The following is an 18,311-nucleotide window of genomic DNA, read 5'->3' on the forward strand; positions in this document are numbered from 1 at the left end:
TTTTCTTATTAGTATTGAATTTTATCATTTAGTTCGTGTGCCATTTAGTTCTCTGTTTTTCTCCTCCTCTCAGACTAAATTAAAGCATCCATACTATCCTTGCATGGCAAAGGTAAGCTTACAGCTTGCCATTCAATTCCTTTTTCAAACTTATCTACGGACAAAGAAAAAACTCAGGTAAGAAGTGATACGTTTTGATTGTCATGGCAAAAAGCACTAATTAAATCAATTAAAGCTGAATTTCTGGATTCAGCTTTTTAAAACATTGTTTTAGATACAGGCAGTCCTTGGGTTACATTGGACTCAACCTACATCGTTTTGTGGTTACGTCGCCATCTCCCATTTATATATATTAAAAAAGTTCCGTCATTTTGACGTATGTACATATGTGCTTTATGTTTTTTATTACTTATTTACCACAAGTAAAGGTCAGGAATTGTTATCTTTCTTTTACATTTTTTTTACTGTTTCACTTCATTACTGCTATGTTTGTGCTCCATGTGAGTGACGTAGGTGCTTATGTAGGTAGGTTCCGACTTACAGCGAAAATCGCGTTACGTTATGCAGTAGGAATGGGTCTCCGATGTAACCTAAGGACCTCCTGTAGTTGGAAACTACCAACTGTTCTCAGATGATTAATGGCTCATATCTATAAGGAATTTCTAATCCAGTAGAAAAAATAGATTCAACAGAGCAGTAACTGTGATACAAGGCATAAATGCTGTACAACTTTGGAAATTGGGCAGAATCATACCCACATGTGGGGTAGGGTTGGTATTAAAGACACTTGTGTTCTCAGATGATTTTGAAAGGCAAAAGTACGGAGACAGTTATTATTCTCAGTGGAAGGGAAAAAACCTGAGGAATAGGTAAGACTTGCTTAAAGAACTATGAGTGACTAGTGTTTTACTCGTACATTTAAGGAGCTCATTGAGGTGAGACAGAATGTTGGGTTTGGATGAGCTCACTGAGTGCCAGAGAAGGGAGTGGTCTTTGTTCAGTGGGCCATCGGGGAGGGCTTCTAAATGGGGTCAGTGTGTTCAGAGTCATGCCATGGAAACTCGACTCTGATTCCATGTTAGTCTCATTGGTTTTTATCTTTAGCACCTGGTAAGGTGCTGGACACCTTTTAGGCTCTGGGTAAATTGTGGTTGTGAGTAACTGAAGGATGAAAAGTAGTTGGGTTAGTTTGTAGGATATATCTGGAGCAAGAAGGGGAGGCTCAATGTGAGGAGACCAGTTAACAGAAGACCATGGAAATTCTCAAGCTCATCTCTCTCTCTCTAGCACAAGTATAGAGAGGTTTTTAGAAAGATTTTGCAATCAAGAAACTCTTGAGATGATAACAAATATAATGACATTTCATTTTTATGTGTAATAATAAAAGATATGTTAAACACCAGGCTTTATTATTTGATTGAAAAAAGAAGAAATGTTTCTTGTCATGTCTTGCATAGGATTGACTAAGGAAATTGTTTGGTTACTTAACATATAAAAGTATAGAATGTAGGCATTTTGTGAATGTCAATTAAGCAGAACAAAATGTTCAGACCTTTTTTTTTTTTGCAATTGAAGTTTTTTGAAGAAGATGCAGATAGCTTCTTTACACTTTTTTCTTTTATGGGGTGGGGGCTGGGGTAAGGATGAGTCGCACAAGTACCAAAGACTGCAAAGCACTGGCTTCTGGGGTGACGGAGCCATGTTAGTTACAGTCACTGAGTATTTAATTTCTGCTCACTCCAAAAAAGTTTTAAAGAATGTTGCAATGGAGTGATACACCATGGGGTTATTTGGGGGACTGTACTCCTAATATTCTTTGCTTTTTTTAAAGGGTTGACACTGAAGAATGGATTGCCACTATTGAAGCATTACTTTCAAAAAGTTTTGATGCTTGTCAGTGGCTAGTTGAATATTTTATTGGTTCTGAAGGACGAGAATTGATAAAGTAAGTGTCAAGATTTTTAATTAAAAGAAATTTGTGTTTCTTCCAGTGATTGGGAGCTGACACTTCTTGTAGCTCTTTTTATTTCAACTTGAAATTATATTTCTGATTGAAATCGATTTTAAACTCTCTTCACCAATGAAGCATTGAGGAAATTATTTGGGTCACTTCAAAATCCTTCTTTCCAAATCATCTGTTAGACTAGACTCAGGTTGTTCAGTGAATGCAAGGAGAGCATGTGTGCAGATGGCCAGGTATTCACAGGCAACCACATCCTAAAACCCAAAATACAAGTCCCTTTCTTCAGGGACCCACAGTCTGGTGCACAGGAGGTTTCAGGGGTGCTGTCTTGGCTCCGAGCTTTAACTAGTATCTCATTCTGAGAAACAGAAGGGGGTTCCAGGAGAGCTGCTCCTGAATGAACAGAATTCATAAAATTTTAGATTATTTACTCTATGTTCACTTTATATTTAAACAGATACTCATTTGGGGGAAGAGAGGAGAGGAAGGAAGGGCTTCACTTCTCTGTGTTCAGGGGTCTTGTTTTCCTGTTTGGCCTTCTTCCTCCACAGTGGCCACGAGCTATACCAAAGCTCTCAGAAGACCCGAACTAACATCTTGGAGTAATTTTGTTTCTTGGATTGCAAGTGGGACCCATGTTGGGAAGGTTGACTTATAGAATTCTGTTTTGCTTTTTACACCACACTTCTGTATTTTAGGATATTCTTGCTGGAGTGCAATGTGAGAGAAGTGCGAGTCGCTGTGGCCACCATTCTGGAGAAAACCCTGGACAGTGCCTTGTTTTATCAGGACAAGGTCAGCCTCGTGTTTAAATTTCTATTTATACATTCTGTTTTTACCAAAAGTATAAAATGGCCATAATAAGAAAGAGAATCTAGGATTGCAACCTGGTAATTTTGCCGCATAAAATGTACCCTCTGTGAACCAACTTTCTGATGAATGCCAAGTAGAAGGCATTCTGATTTTTCCTCCTCATACCCCAAAAACCAAGGTAGGCCAGGAATTGAGGTCTGCTTTGGTCTGCTTCAGAATTTTCTCTCTAGAACACTCCCTTTTCAAAGTCTTCTCTCAGTAGTTTGTATTTTATCTCTGCACTGAGACTAACCTGAGTCTAGAGGCTCTAGTCTAGATCCTTAGACATTTTGAGCCGCCCCTGGCTTTGTCTTTCCTCATGAGCCATTTTTATGACCTAAACCTGCAATTGGCAACCAAACCAAATACTGCCATTCGTTCAGGGGCATTGGCCAAAAGAGTTCCTTCATTGGTTTTCATTATTCCCTAATCTGTTCTGTTCCTCTGAATTTCTTCTTTTTCTAAACCGACTTTCTGTAACATATTTTCTGGTTTGAAATTCTACACATGCCAAAACAAGCCAGGGTATTTATTACCATCCTCAATCCCCAAAGATTTTAAGACCTAGGGAAATAAAGGACATATGTTGTAAGTCTGATTATTCAATCTGTTAAGTGCTAGCAAATACAGCAGTTCCTTCCCAAGTTTGCTGTTTCAAACAGCTGACACTATATGGAAAACTTTGAAAAATGTTATTTTCAAAACTAATTGGCTCCTTAAACATTGACTGGAGGCAGTGTGTCTCAATGAACTAAATGCAAATTCTAAAAATTGCTGCTTCAAATACAGTTGTTAACTTGGTGATGCAACCTTGAGCGTGTTCTGTAAGGGAGATGTTTAATCCAGATACAGTGCCTGACACCCAAGCACTTGGTTCCTTCAACATTGCCTGACCCAGGGAGCTCTGCTCAGTTCAGAATGAACAAAGAGGTCGAATATGCCCTTTAGGAAGGACCCAGAAGACTGTCTCTCAATTCAGGATTTATAAGGAAGTTGAGGTTTACTCTAAGGCAGTGGTTTTCAATCAGCTTAAACAGCAGAACCATTTTCCAAACAAAACCTTACCTGAGTGCAAAAGATATAAAGTAGGTCATTGGGAGTTGCTTAGGACAGTCTGGAGACCATTGCTCTGAAATACTCTGCGGAAGTTGTGTAAGACATTTAGTATGAGGGTCTTCTCATTCTCCTCCTTCCTCCCGTGCACCAACCTAGACAAAAGATAAAGGTAGAGTTAGTGCAGTCTCCCTACCAATGGGGTCAGGCCACACCATCATCCCAGTGACCTCTGAAGGCAGGACTGCAGGTGGTAGGAAGGGAAGGAGTGGTGGTGCAGGGTGTAAACATGGAAGCGTTTGCCTCAGTAAATTCTACTTAATATCCAGAGCCAGCTGATGCATTTCATGTCAGGTTTTCCCTCATAATGGAAATGGTGCCTCTTTCCACCCACTTTGTATTGTAAAGTACTTTAAAAGTTAAGTGCTATATAAATGCTAGATTTTGCTGTATTTATACTGATGTGACAGGATGGATGGGAGTATTTTAAAAGTCTGTGGACACCATCTTCAGAGGAAATAAATCAACAGGAGTAGTAAGCTTGCTCTTCATTCTCAGATCACAGATGAATTTCTAGGAACTTGTCCAAAAGCAGTTGGGTGGGAGGGAAAGAAGAAGCAATGTGATAACCAAAATGGTTTCTAAATAAATAAAATGTTTTTCAAAGCTTTCCATGAGGCGTCAGCGGGCTTTCAAGTAAGTTCCCAGTTGAGTGGATATTGCCGTTGTCATTCTGTCAGGCTGTGCTCTCCATCTGCTCCATCGGCTTGGTTTCTAGCCCCTATGCCTGTGTCTGTGTTTTTATTCTTTGCATCTGTGATTATGTAAAGAAATAGCATAGTGGAGGGAGGGACTGAGAAATAGGTTTCCTCTAAGCACCCCCCACCCTTTTTCTAAGAGACAGAGAAATTGGATCTACAGAAAATGTGCCCATTAGGCTGTAGAATCATGCCCTTGACTCTGAAATCTAGGAAACAAAACTAGGCATTCCTTTGAAGTATTTCTCTAGTACCAATCTTCCCCTAGCAGGTAAAATTGAGTCATTCTGTTTTTGCTCTCCAAAGCATAAATCCATCTGAATCTGAGACTGGATTGTATCAACCAGATTTTCCTTTTGTTCTTCTGGTGACTTACTTCAAATTAATCCTTTTGCAAATGTCTGTCTTAATAGTTTTTCTTTATGTAATCTCATCTTTCCTCTGACCAGTTAAAAAGCCTTCACCAGTTACTGGAGGTACTACTTGCTTTGTTGGATAAAGACGTCCCAGAAAATTGTAAAAACTGTGCTCAGTACTTTTTCCTGTTCAACACTTTTGTACAAAAGGTAAATGATTTTTTCTAATATATTCTCATAAAACAGAAAATTTATAGTCTAAAGGAATTTTATACATGGAAAAATATAGACTGGTCAATATTGAATTTATATGATACGGTTTTATGGCTGCTTATTCTTTAAAATCTTAATTCAGGGATTATATTACTTGCAGGAAGTTGGATACAGGTAGGTGTATACTCGTTGACAGCAAAAGTCTGCTTTAAAACTAATATCTAATTATGTGTTCTGTAGCCTTTGTGAAGCAATGTGAGGCTGTTGGAACGCAAAAGAGTTTTTTAAATTTTATTTTTAACAAATATTTTTATATGTAAACTAGAGGCCTGATGCACAAGATTAGTGCAAGAGTAGGCCTTCCTTCCCCTGCTGCCGGCACTGGCTTCCCTCTGGCACCCGGGACCTGGGCTTCCCTCAGAGCCCCAGCTTTGTCCAGAAGGACATCTGGTCTAATCAGCATATTGTGCTTTTATTATAGACTAGAGGCCCAGTGCACGAAATTCGTGCATGGAGTGGGGGGGGCGAGATGTCCCTCAGCCCAGCCTGCACCCTCTCCAATCTGGGACCCCTTGAGGGACGTCCGACTGCCCTCTCACAATCCAGGACTGCTGGCTCCCAACGGCTTGCCTGCCTGATTGCCCCTAACCGCTTCTGCCTGCCAGCCTGATCACCCCCTAACCACTGCCAGCCTGATCGACGCCTAACTGCTGGGCCAGTCACCCCTAACTTCCGTCCCTTGCCAGGCTGGTTGCCCCTGCTGGCCCGATTGCCCCTAACTGCCCTCCCCTACCGGCCTGGTCACCCCCAACTGCCCTCCCCTACCGGCCTGGTCGCCCCTAACTGCCCTCCCCTGCTGGCCTGGTCGCCCCCAACTACCCTCCCCTGCAGGCCTGGTCGCCCCCAACTGCCCTCCCTCCCCTGCATTCTGGTCCCCCCCAACTGCCGTCCCCTGTAGGCCTGGTCTCCCCCAACTGCCCTCCCCTGTAGGCCTGGTCACCCCCAGCTGCCCTCCCCTGCAGGCCTGGTCACCCCCAACTGCCCTCCCCTGCAGGCCTGATCGCCCACAACTGCCCTCCCCTACCGACCATCTTGTGGTGGCCATCTTGTGTGTTGGAGTGATGGTCAATTTGCATATTACCTCTTTGTTATATAGGATTATAGCATTTAAAAACTTACTCCTTAAAACTTCTCATTTAACTGTTTTTAAAACTGATTTTTGTCTGGGTAGGAATATAATTTGTCGTTCTCAATATCTTGTGACAGCAAGGTATTAGGGCTGGAGACCTCCTCCTGCGGCATTCAGCTCTGCGACACATGATCAGCTTTCTCCTGGGGGCCAGTCGCCAGAACAATCAGGTAATGCTGCTTGCCAGCCCCGTAGGTAGCCGTGGTTTTGTAGTCACTTTACTTCTCTCTGTAGGTGATAAATATTTTTAATCTCATAAGAGTCCAGGTACTAATACTACACAGACTTTAAAATTCTTTATAGTTCAATTATTTTTACAGCTTTCCTCAGAATTTCCTAATAATAACAACCCATGGAAATGACTAACTAGAGTATCAGTTAAAATGTGAGTATCATAGCAGCAAAGATGGGTCCTGATGGGGGGATTCAAAACCCTGCAAGTCTGGCGCTGCCAGCAGGGCTGTTCTGGTGGCAGTCACTTCCGGAATGCTGATAACGAGGCCAGAATTCAAATGTGAAATTGTACTGTTATACGCGGGAAGGTTTACTACTGCTGCAGGTTTACTGCTGCTCATATTCAGAAAATGGAGGGAGCTTGTTTTGTAATAATAGAGTTAGGTATATGTGAAAAATGGCTCTCCTGTTGAAGTTTCTATATTGGTGTGTTTCTCCCATCCATTGTATTTCTTTTGTTTGATAGATTTAAAATACATGCGATGTGAAGGTGCAGTAATGATAAACGCTATTTATAGAGCTCCTGTTATGTGCTAGACACAACTGGTCTTTTGATATGCCATACCACTCATACAGTTCAATAAACTAGGCAGTTTCATCCCCATTCTCAGGCGAGAATTACAGCACAGACAAGTTCAGTGACTTGTTCAAGGTCACAGAGCTAAAGTGTTTTGGGGTGGGATTCAGACCCAGCTCTGGTGTCCCCTGTATGGAACGCACCACATAGGAGCTTTTGTTCCTTTATAAGGGTGGACAGACGTGCTGCTCCGGCCTCCTCAGGTTCCTATCTGCACCTTGCTTCTCTCACTCGTCAGTATTAACAAGCAAGCTCCGGCTCCTAGCCTGCTCAGTGTAAGGATATCATGTTGAGATTTACAATCTCTATTTTTCACTCAAGCTCTTCTGCTTCAGGGACTCCAGTTGTTCTGCATTTATGGAGCCCATAGCATTGAAAACATTTTCACTTTTAAGGTTTCATTTGGTTTTCACAACCATGAAGTGGCCAGAGCAGGTAGGTTATGTCCACCATTATACCAAGAGGTTGGGCAGTGTTACCATAACCCGCCCACACCCACACAGCACAGGTAGTGGGGGAAAATGGGGGCAGGAGGGCTGGGCCCCCAGGTCACCAGCCCCATGGGTTTTCCCCATTACACTGAGGTATAGGGAAATTGCCTGGGGCATAGTGAGCACTCAATACCTAACTTAGAATACACGAATGGATTTGTTTTAGAATGTGAGTTAATGTGTCAGGGGAAAACACTGTTAAGCTAGCTCAAAACCAATGGCTTTTTGTACTTGGACCTCTTTTGCTATCAGATATTGAGAAATAATTGTGGTCTAAATTATCATGAACTAGCAGGTCCTTTCCCTTCCTCACCATGTTATTTCTAATCAAAACACAAACGTCCACTTCATGTTCTCTGACCACAGATACGGCGATGGAGTTCCGCACAAGCACGAGAATTTGGGAATCTTCACAACACAGTGGCATTACTTGTTTTGTATTCAGATGTCTCTTCCCAGAGGAATGTTGGTGAGCTTAACATACCTTTAGTACATCCGAAAAATGAAATGATACTGAATTTGTCAATAGTGCATGGAGGGTAATGTTAGCAATTAAATGGATAGTACTTTTTCCTCATTTGGCTATTTGATATTGTTTTAATTCCTGTTAAACTTCACTTTATTTTACTAGTTTGTCACAGGGAAAGTAAATCATTTATTTGGGGGAGGGGTATGTAAGTTTTAAAAAGCCTCTAGAATTAAAGACCAATTCGGAGTTCATTCATTACCATAACTGGCACAATGTAGTGGTTGTATGATATAGTGGTAAAATTGCCTTTGTGTGGGTTAGTTTCCTAGCTGTGTGAACTTGCCCAGGCCACCTGGCCCTCTGATTCTCAGTACAAAATGGAAATACTAAAAACATAACCAATAGTTCAGTCCTCATTTAATAGAGCAGAGACACAAATTGTCCTATATAGTTATCCAAAGCCACTGGAAAATATTCAGTGTTTTCTGTGTGCTGTGCCTGTCCATAGTCCTTTTAGTTTATCTATTGTGTTTGTGATCCCCTCAGCAAAACTGTGAAAGGGATATTATCCCCTTCTGTAAATGAGGAAACTAAGATACAGAGAGGTGTAGTAACTACACAAGTCCACAGCTAGTAAGTGGCATAGCAGCCAGTGTGTGAATGCAAGCCTCTGACCCAGAGGCCATTATTGGGTTTCATTGTTGTATGACCAGTAAGATCTGAACACCGGAAACGAGATAAAAATCACAGCGCATCACTCTGATCCAGCAATGCTTATTGATCCTCTAAAGCAGTGGTTATCAACCTTTCTAATGCCGCGACCCTTTAATACAGTTCCTCATGTTGTGGTGACCCCCAACCATAAAATTATTTTCGTTGCTACTTCATAACTGTAATTTTGCTACTGTTATGAATCGTAATGTAAATATCTGTGTTTTCCTATGGTCTTAGGCTCTACAGCAGCGGTTCTCAACCTGTGGGTCGCGACCATCGGAAAACAGATATTTACATTACGATTCATAACAGTAGCAAAATTACAGTTATGAAGTAGCAACAAAAATAATTTTATGGTTGGGGTCACCACAACATGAGGAACTGTATTAAAGCGTCGCGGCATTAGAAAGGTTGAGAACCACTGCAGTCTAAAGGGACTTGGGGAGCACTTGGGTGGTTTGAGGTAGAGTTTGCTTCCTAAATCTGACTCATTCATCTAAAAAGACAAAGCTGCCTAAACTTGAGATAGGTTTGTAGAAGAGGATAGTGTGAGTTCTTGTTTTTCTAGCAAATGGAGTATCCCCTTCCATGTGGGTTAATTCTGCTTAGCATAGGTGGTGTTTGAGGAACACAGTGGTCTCGTCCAGTGTCTATTTAGAGTCACAATGGGCATTTTTTCCACATACAATTTATATTTTTACTTCTTTGAAAGATTGTCTAGAGATCTTAATAGTCACACCTACAACTTAGGCATACATTGAAATAAGTAGGTAAACATTTTCTCCTGTCTCTAAGTCTGGCTTCCTCCCTGGACTGTGAGAGAGCATGTTGTGAGTACTCAGCAGTTGTGTGTGTGAAGCTTGAGAGAATGAATGGCTTTGCGTTGTAGATGTCTATTTCATGAAATAGCATCAAGTGAGACAGGCTTTGTTTCTCTGGTCTCCTGAAGCTCCTGGTGTATTTAAACAACGGCCACCTATCAGCATTGCTCCTTCAAGCCCTCTGCTGCCCCTCCATGAGGAAGTAGAAGCCTTGTTATTCTTGTCTGAAGGGAAACCTTACCTGTTAGAGGTATGTCCTTGTTCTTCTAAAGCCATTTTCTCTTTATTTCTCCTATTGAGGAAAAACACCTTTTGTTATTTGTTATTAGTTATATTTTGCATGTTATTCTGATAAAGAAGGGTATTGTTAGGAGAAGAAATTATTCTTTCACATTTTTCTTCCTATGTATACATCAGAAGGAAATAATCAGTTGAAAAGAATGTTATTAATCTTCTCTTCAACCAACAAATGGACTTGGACCTCCAGGTTCGGCCAAGCTAACTACCTTTCTAGGTCCCAGTAGGTAAATGGCACCTCACCAATCACAATTACTCAGTTTATTATCAGAGGTTTTGTTCCCAGTCTTTTTTATGTGTTCCCAATCCCGAAATAATATAACTCTAGGCACACACGTTTTTTAAACCTCAGGAGTACGGAAGTGGGGTGCTCACAGCACTCTGTGTGGCTTGCCTGCAGTCTCATCACCTCCCCTTCCACCCAGAGCTGCCCCTTCTTGAGAATTGAATCTTCCAGTCCTTCCATAAATTGATTTACATAGATATGAATCCATGTGTCATACTGGTTTTGTAACTACATTAACAGTGCTATGCTACATATCTTTTTTAAGCTGAACATGTGTATTGTGGGGATCTATCAGTAATTATTTTAATTTGGGGAGGGCATTTACCTTTGAAAATCTGATGAAAGTGATTCAGGAAAAGGTGCACATTTGCACAAAATTGTGTTAAATGTCAGGCAGCTCTAAACACCTGAAATCTATGCATGGAGCTCTAGCAGTGAAAGCAGCCCTATTTTGAGGCAGTGTTGTTGATGTTAAATCTGAGTCTGTGTCAGTCAGAGCCAGAAACAGCCTGTCGACAGCTGACAGGAGTGCTTCTCCTTTCACCCCTCTCACCAGGTGATGTTTGCTCTGCGCGAGCTGACGGGTTCGCTCCTGGCGCTCATGGAGATGGTGGTGTACTGCTGCTTCTGCAATGAGCACTTCTCCTTCACTATGCTGCACTTCATTAAGGTAGGGCTCCGCTGGCCTGCTCACGGCTGGTGGCCTTTGCTCCCAGTTAGCATGCTGCTTCTAATACCTTCGTTGGTTTTCCTAATCATAAAAATAATGTAGGTTCATTTACGAAAACAACTCAGCCCTGGCCAGTTGTTCAGTGGTTAGAGCATCGGCCCTCAGACCTTCAGGGTCACAGGTTTGTACCTCCGTTGCAGGCTCGATCCCCGGCCCCAGTCGGGGTGAGGGAGGGAGGCAGCCAGTCAGTCTGTCTCTCACATCAATGTTTCTCTCTGTCTCTCCTCCTCCCTTCTACGTTCTCTAAAAATCAATGGGAAAAAATTCCTCCCGTGAGGACTTAAAAAAAAGAAAAGAACTCAATATCCCATCATTCACTGACAATCACCATGAACATTCTCTTATATTTCCCTTTTATTTTCTACACATGTATTTTAACATAAATGGGATTTTATTGTCTTTATGATTTTGTGTTTTTTTTTCGCTTAACATAAATATTTTCCATATTATTAAAATGTATCTGTGGGTATAATATTTCATCCTCTCATTACCATGATTTACCTGACCATTCTCTTACCAGCAACACGTTTGCTTTCGGTTCAGTTTTTAACTGTTAAGAATAATACTTTATAGTTAATAATGCTGTGTGACCATTACTTTGTAAAATGTTTTCCAATTTCATATTATTTCCCTCTGGCAACATTTTAAAAATCAAAAGTAGGGTTTTCTCACCTAAAAAGGTGATACAGTTCCTTATGAAACTCTGGTCAGTATGCTGATTACTGCTACTTCTGTGGCACTTACTGGATGCCAAAGCATGTTCCAAGCAGAGTACATATTTAGCTCACTTAATTCTCAAGTAGTGCTGTCAGGCAGATCCTATTGTCAGCATTTTATAGTTCCAGAAACTGAGGCACAGAGTAAATAACTTGCCCAGGGTCTCAGCTAGTAAGTGGCAGAGTGGGAATTTGAAAGTGGGCAGTCTGGCTCCAGGGCTGTGCTCTTAACCATGTTGTTTACTGCCTTTCTAGGGATTACTAGAAAAACCTTTAAGCCTACACAGATCATTTTCATTAGTTTTTAATCTTTAATAACATGGATAATACATGGCTGCATTCTCTGACAATACCAACCAATCTTGCCCCCACCCCTCCCCACCCCAGGGGCCAATATTGCCACATTGGTGTGGGTCCTTCCAGGCTTCTTTCTGTAAATACACACCATGTGTATTCGTTTCTGCCCACAAAATTTCTGCAACACTCTCTTACCTGGATTTATAATAGTGATACAGGTGGTGCTGACAAGTAGCAGGTGATTAGTGGGTTATGTCTTCAGACTCTTATTAAAATGTTTTGCCCTCAGCCTATTCTGTGCAGACCTATGTCAGAGGTGACTGAGTTCCTCCCTTTACTGTTTACTCACTATGTGACTTCAGGCAGTTTTCCTTCTCTCACAGTGGGAGGGAGTGTGACTTGACCTCACAGGTGGTGGGGAGTCCGTGAGGCGTGGAGAGAGAAACGCTCGCTTGGTGCCAGCCCTGACACCGGGAAGTGTCCTAGGCCCATCCATGTATCTGTGTGAGGCTGTTAAAATGCACACAGGAATGAGTCTTCTGAACCTTGCTTTCTTCACAGTGTGTCTTGGCAGGTTTTTCTGTTTCATAAACCACGTTTTCTTCCATACTCCACTCAGCATACTTATCTCAGCATTCATTTGCATTCTCATAGCAACAGCAGCATATTCTGGAAAACACAATAGAATATGTACAAATGAAATTAAAATGTGTACCTTTTTAGTGACTTCACATTCTCTTCTTTCTGCCCTTCCTCCTCTCTCCTTCCTAACCACGGAGCGTTGCAGCTGGGAGGACCCCGGAGGTGGTTTGTTTCAGTCCCCAGATTTAGCACTTGGGGAAACTGAGGCCTCCAAAGAGAAGAATTGACTTGGCCAAGGTTAGCCAGATAGTGGTGGAACTAGGGCTTGAATCTGACATTGTTGACTGATACGCCAATGTGCTTTCCACTGAAGACTTACTGGAATTTTCTTTTTAAAACCATTTCAGAACCAACTAGAAACAGCTCCACCCCACGAGTTAAAGAATACCTTCCAACTACTTCATGAGATATTGGTAAGTCATACATGTTCTGATTCATTTGTATTTAGGCATGTGTTAGCCAGCATAGTTTATAAATTAAAAGTTGCCTGTCCTTATATTGTTTTTCCATTCATTATCCTCCACTTACTAAATCCTCCTATATCAGTCCTTTTTTGTGCAATACTGACATAAAAGTGAGCAATAATAAAACCTTACCTTGTAGGGGCTTGTGGTTTAGTGAGGGAGCTAGAAAAGTACACAAGCAGTTGTCGTACAGAGAGCAAAGGAGCAGTGGATGGCTCTGCTGTGGCTAGGGGGCTGTGCTAAGCACAAGTATTATCTTGTTTAAACCTCATGGTAACCTCAGGTAAATTGCTGGCTCTAAAGTTCACTCTGATATACCCTTGATTGTCTGTATACTACTAGAAATATTTTTATAAGCATGAAACGGAAATGTAATTGACTATAGGATGCATCTCAATTTTGGAAATATAAAAAATGGGGGAAATTCAGTTATAATCAGCAAAGTACAGTATCACTTAGAAATTAGAACTTAGAGAAGTGGAGTGATTTGCCTAAGACCAACCTCTAATAAATCACAAAGCCAGGATCTGAGCCATGCAGTTTGCCCCATAGCCCATGCCCCCCACCAGGCCCCTGGGTTGATTGCTCAGTGAGCTGGAAAGAGATGTATGACTAGAAGGAGTGGAGCTGAGTGGGGCATGGGAAAGAAGCCCAAACCAGAGCATGCCAGGCTCAGAGACCAGTGAGGGGACCTCTTCCTGTAGGACAGTGGCTGCACACTGCAGCCTGGGAGCACGTCCTGCCCATGTGCCTGTTTTATTTGGCCCACGTGGTTTTTTCTGATTTCTAGATCTAGCCTATCTGGAGAAAGCAGCTAACCTGGCCACATTGGTCCCATGTCCTACAGGCCACAGTCACCTAGAGCAGCAGCAAGCCTGTCCCCTTTGCTGGGGCACATGACCTCCAGGTCCCTGCTGCCCTCACTGCTCCTTATTGTCTCTTACTTTGCCCATTTTGCTCATTTCTTGTCATCCTAGCCTCTAGATTTAAATTTGCAACCTCTACTGTCAGTGACGGGCGCCGTGGAAAGGTTTTAAGCAGGAAAGTTCTGTGGCCTTATTTATGTTTTAGAAAGATGCCCCTGGTGGTTGCTTTGAAGGATGGACTAAAGGAGGAAGCAGGGTCAGTGTTGGAAGACTTATACAGAAGTGTGTGACAGTAATCTGAGTGTGAAATAACAAGGCCTGTGCTGAGGCAAGACCAATGTCGAAGAGGACAAAGGACATGTCAAAAGATGTTTTTAAAAGAAAATCAATAGAATTTGGTGACTGGTTGTGAGCTAGTGAGAAAGACTAGCCCAGAGCTCCTGAAAGAGAAGGAGCAGGGACTGAGTTCCCTTTAGGTCCCTAAGACTTGGTGTAGGCCTATAGGCCTTGGCACAGGGTAGGCATTTCATCAGTGCTTCCAAATAAGGAATTACACCATGGATGCCATTTATAGAAAGCCTATCTTTCTGGTCCTTTGCCTCCTTTCAGTCCTGGTGCTTTTACAAACTTTGGAAGGTATGCTCCTCAGAAGCAGGGCTGCATATTGTTGCTCAGCAACAAACGTGTCCAGTCGGCTCACTGTGCACAGTCGGGTGTGAGGCACTAAACACACAGGGAGAGTAAGACAGTTCCCGCCCGCCCTGTGGTCTTGTGGAGCCTGTGTTGTAGCAAAACTGACCTGGTTTGGTACACAGGTTAAACTGTAAACCTCTCATCCTCAGGATCATGAAATATCCGTCCTTACAACCCACAGAGAACTGTAGGTGTCGGTCAGAGCACAATGGTAGGAAATAAATGGATCTTCAGATACTACTCAGTAGTTTTTCATCTGTAGTTTAAAATGTAAGGTGTTGAGATATATGGCAGTGACATGATATTTGTACTGGGTTTTGTTAAGTTAGAATCTATGGAATTTTGTTTTTTAAAAAGAGGCACCAGTGGCTATAACCTAAGTTCTTCTTTCATTTACCAACCTGTTTCCTTCCTCTCACAGGTCATTGAAGATCCCATACAAGTAGAGCGAGTCAAATTTGTGTTTGAGACAGAAAATGGACTACTAGGCAAGTATGCTTAATGGGAAGTGTCAGCAGTGAATGTGCAGGTAGCCAGTCTCCTCCCTAATGGGTCTGCCTCCCGCCTCCCCAGTCCATCTCCCACACCGCCCCTCCCCGCCCCCCCCCGCCCCCCCGCATCCCTGGCAAACATCAGTGAGGAATCCAACAGAAGTCTGATTAAGGCATTGGGTTCCCTCATTTTGTTCATGAGAATTAAAACCAACGACCTGATCGTCCTGGACACTATCCTACTTTTAGTCGGTAAAGTGCAACTTGGGGTCCTGACAGGGTTAGGAGAGAGTCAGGGGTGCTGTGACTTTTCAACAAGCTAAAGGCACTTTCCAGGACAAGAAACTTTCCTTCCACTCTGTAGCCATTGGGGAGGAAAACTAAAACCAGGCTCAGGATGTTGTCAAACTCAGGAAATGTGGTTGTTTTTTGCCTGTGGTATAAATGCACCCAAATTTCTGTTGTCTGTTCATAAAAGGTTTTTGTCAGAGTTTTTCTTTTTAGAAGGCTGAAGTGGCTTTGGTGAGCAATTTCTTAGAGAAGTTTGGTTCAAAATAGTCTTCTCCAACTCCCACCATCCACCTGTATTTCCAGTTAATCGGAGTCATTTCACATTCTGGTTATGTATTAAAAAAAGATTTAGGACCTCCTTTATTTCAGAACAGAAACTTAAGTTTAAAAAGTTATGTAGTTGCAACGCTCTAGACCACCCCTTGGATGGTGGACTCTACTCAGAGCTCCCACCCAAGCTCTGGAACTCGCAGACCAGGGGTACACTCCCCAGGAGTGGGACCACGTATTATTCATCTTTCAACCCCCAAAGCCCAGAGCAGGGAAATCTGTGGTGAACTGAACTAAGACCGTAAGTTTCCATTTGTCACCCTAACAGTGTTCTAACTTCTCTCTGTCAGCAGTGTGGTGGGCGGAAAAGCTTGGAGGTCTCTAGGTGAATAATCAGCCAATATAAACGTTAGCTCCTTCTGTTTCTCCTAAAAGTCAAACTCGCACCACCACATATGTTTCTTGAATACTACTTAGTATTTCTACCCTTTAGAATTTACGGGATCCTCTTGAGTCAGCACCATGCTTTTAATTTAGTTCTTTATCTGTTTGTCAGAGTAGTTTATTGTAAGTTTTCAGAACAGGAGACCCATTTTCATTTTAATGCTTTATTCAAATTTTCTCTTCTCTCCCTTCAGCTCTGATGCACCACAGTAATCATGTGGACAGCAGTCGCTGCTACCAATGTGTCAAATTTCTGGTAACTCTTGCTCAAAAGTAAGTATTGATTCAAAAATGAAGGGAGGAAATGGTTACAAGTCAAATATGACCAGAAAAAACCTGCCTTGTGTTAGTACCTGGAGAGTGTGCCTCAGTCAGGGCGTGATTGCTTGGATGGCACAGAAGTCTATGCAGGTGATCTCAGAGAGATGTGAAGGGAAGTGTTAAAAGAGTAACAGACCTTACAGAACCCAAGAAACAAGCTGACCCACCAGGCTTGGTGCAGGAAGGGTGGGGATCGAGCCTCCACTCGAGAAGCTTTCATAGTGTAGCTACAGCTCTTTCAGCTCTAGGTTCCCACTTTCATAACAGTCTCTCGAGACAGAATCCTATTAGAGTTGCTTAAACTTAATGCAGACCCGTGCTAAATACTTTGCCTGTATTCTCATTTAGTCTTCGCAATAGCTGTGTGGTTACGGACTGTTATATGTCCCACATCACAGGTGCAATCAGAGCTAGGCTGTCTGGCTTCAAGCAAAGGTTCTTGTTTCTTTTTGCTTTAGTTGTGGTAAAATGTACATAACATAAAAGTTACCATTTTTAGGTGTAAGTTCAGTGGCATTAAGTATATTCACATTGTTGTGCAACAAATACCACTATCCCATCTTCAGAACTTTTTAATCTTCGTTCCCAAATGGAAACTCAATACCCATTAAACATTAAACAGTAACTCCCCATTCTTCCACCCTCTAGCCCCTGAAAAACATCATTCTATGTTCTCTCTCTATGAATTTGACTACTCTGGGTACCTCATATAAGTGGAATCATCCAGTATTGGTCCTTTTGTCACTTAGCATGATGTCCTCAAGGTTTACCCGTGTAGTAGCATGTCAATTTTTCTCCTTTTTAGGGCTAAATAATATTTTATTGTGTGGATATACCACATTTTGCTTATCTATTCATCTGTCAGTACACACTTGAAATGCAAAGGTTCTCTATGTTACAAGCGACCTTAGTGGCTTGCTACGTTAGTTCCCCTACTTAGTACAAGAGCAAACAAAAGATCAGAGTAACTGCAAGATGACCCAGGGTTATTGAGCAGACTACACTGCCATCTGAGTATTACCTGACGGAGCCTTCTTTGTAGCTTACTTTATTTTGCTCCAGATTTTTGCTGATTCTTAGGCATGTGTATTGCTATCCCTGAACTTGTACCAAAATAAGAATGAGAAATCTGTTTGGCTTAATCTTGCCGTTTGAGCATCCTAAACAGATATTAATGAGAACCTCACTGAAATAATGCATGAACATACGTTTCCATATGACATAACATTGTGGACACAGATAGAGATCATCCTGCCACAATTGTGCATTCATTAATTAGGCTTGATATTGGCAGCATGTTTTCGTTAAGTACTTGCCTAGGAATGGCATTTCCAAATAGTGTTGGGGCCACATAGTATATCTGCTGCCAACAGACACATAATCCAGATTCCAATGTCTTTATGTATACTTTCATATCCTTCACACATCTGTTTTATATACACTCACTAGTGGCAACATCACCATCAGCACTACCTTCAAATATGAAGGACAGCTTTCCAGAAAGTCAAATAAAGATAGAAAAATAGAGGGTAGCTATAAGATCATGTTTAAATATAATATGCTTCCTTATTCAGGTCACAAATATTTAATATTAGTTTGATTCTAGCAAGAGGTCATTTATTAAATGTACTATTTGCTGTGGGGGTTTTATTTTTCATTCTTCAATTTTGAATTTTAATAGAACTGAGTAGATGAGTTAAAGATAGATGAGACTTTTCACTGCGTGTTTACCTTTCATTGCCTTTTGTATAAAGACAACTGAACTTTAGTGAAAGTAGCATTTGTGTTTCAAAATAAAAAGGGTGCTGTAGAG

General features: G+C 41.8%; 1 protein-coding gene across 2 annotated transcripts in view; it reads left to right on the forward strand.

The window, feature by feature from the left end:
* The window catches only part of USP24 (ubiquitin specific peptidase 24), a 129,079-nt gene that overhangs the window by 104,257 nt on the left and 6,511 nt on the right, over nt 1–18,311 (forward strand). For both annotated transcript variants that reach the window (XM_080654491.1, XM_080654490.1), the window contains exons 54-64: nt 74–177; nt 1,832–1,945; nt 2,662–2,758; nt 5,076–5,192; nt 6,462–6,554; nt 8,053–8,155; nt 9,819–9,940; nt 10,830–10,943; nt 13,006–13,071; nt 15,103–15,169; nt 16,372–16,450. In XM_080654491.1, coding sequence (XP_080510617.1) covers nt 74–177; nt 1,832–1,945; nt 2,662–2,758; nt 5,076–5,192; nt 6,462–6,554; nt 8,053–8,155; nt 9,819–9,940; nt 10,830–10,943; nt 13,006–13,071; nt 15,103–15,169; nt 16,372–16,450 — 1,076 coding nt within the window. The remainder of the gene's footprint in view (nt 1–73; nt 178–1,831; nt 1,946–2,661; nt 2,759–5,075; nt 5,193–6,461; nt 6,555–8,052; nt 8,156–9,818; nt 9,941–10,829; nt 10,944–13,005; nt 13,072–15,102; nt 15,170–16,371; nt 16,451–18,311) is intronic.

This window comes from Plecotus auritus (assembly GCF_963455305.1).
Source record: "Plecotus auritus genome assembly, chromosome: 2".
In the NCBI taxonomy this organism is placed as follows: Eukaryota; Metazoa; Chordata; class Mammalia; order Chiroptera; family Vespertilionidae; genus Plecotus; species Plecotus auritus.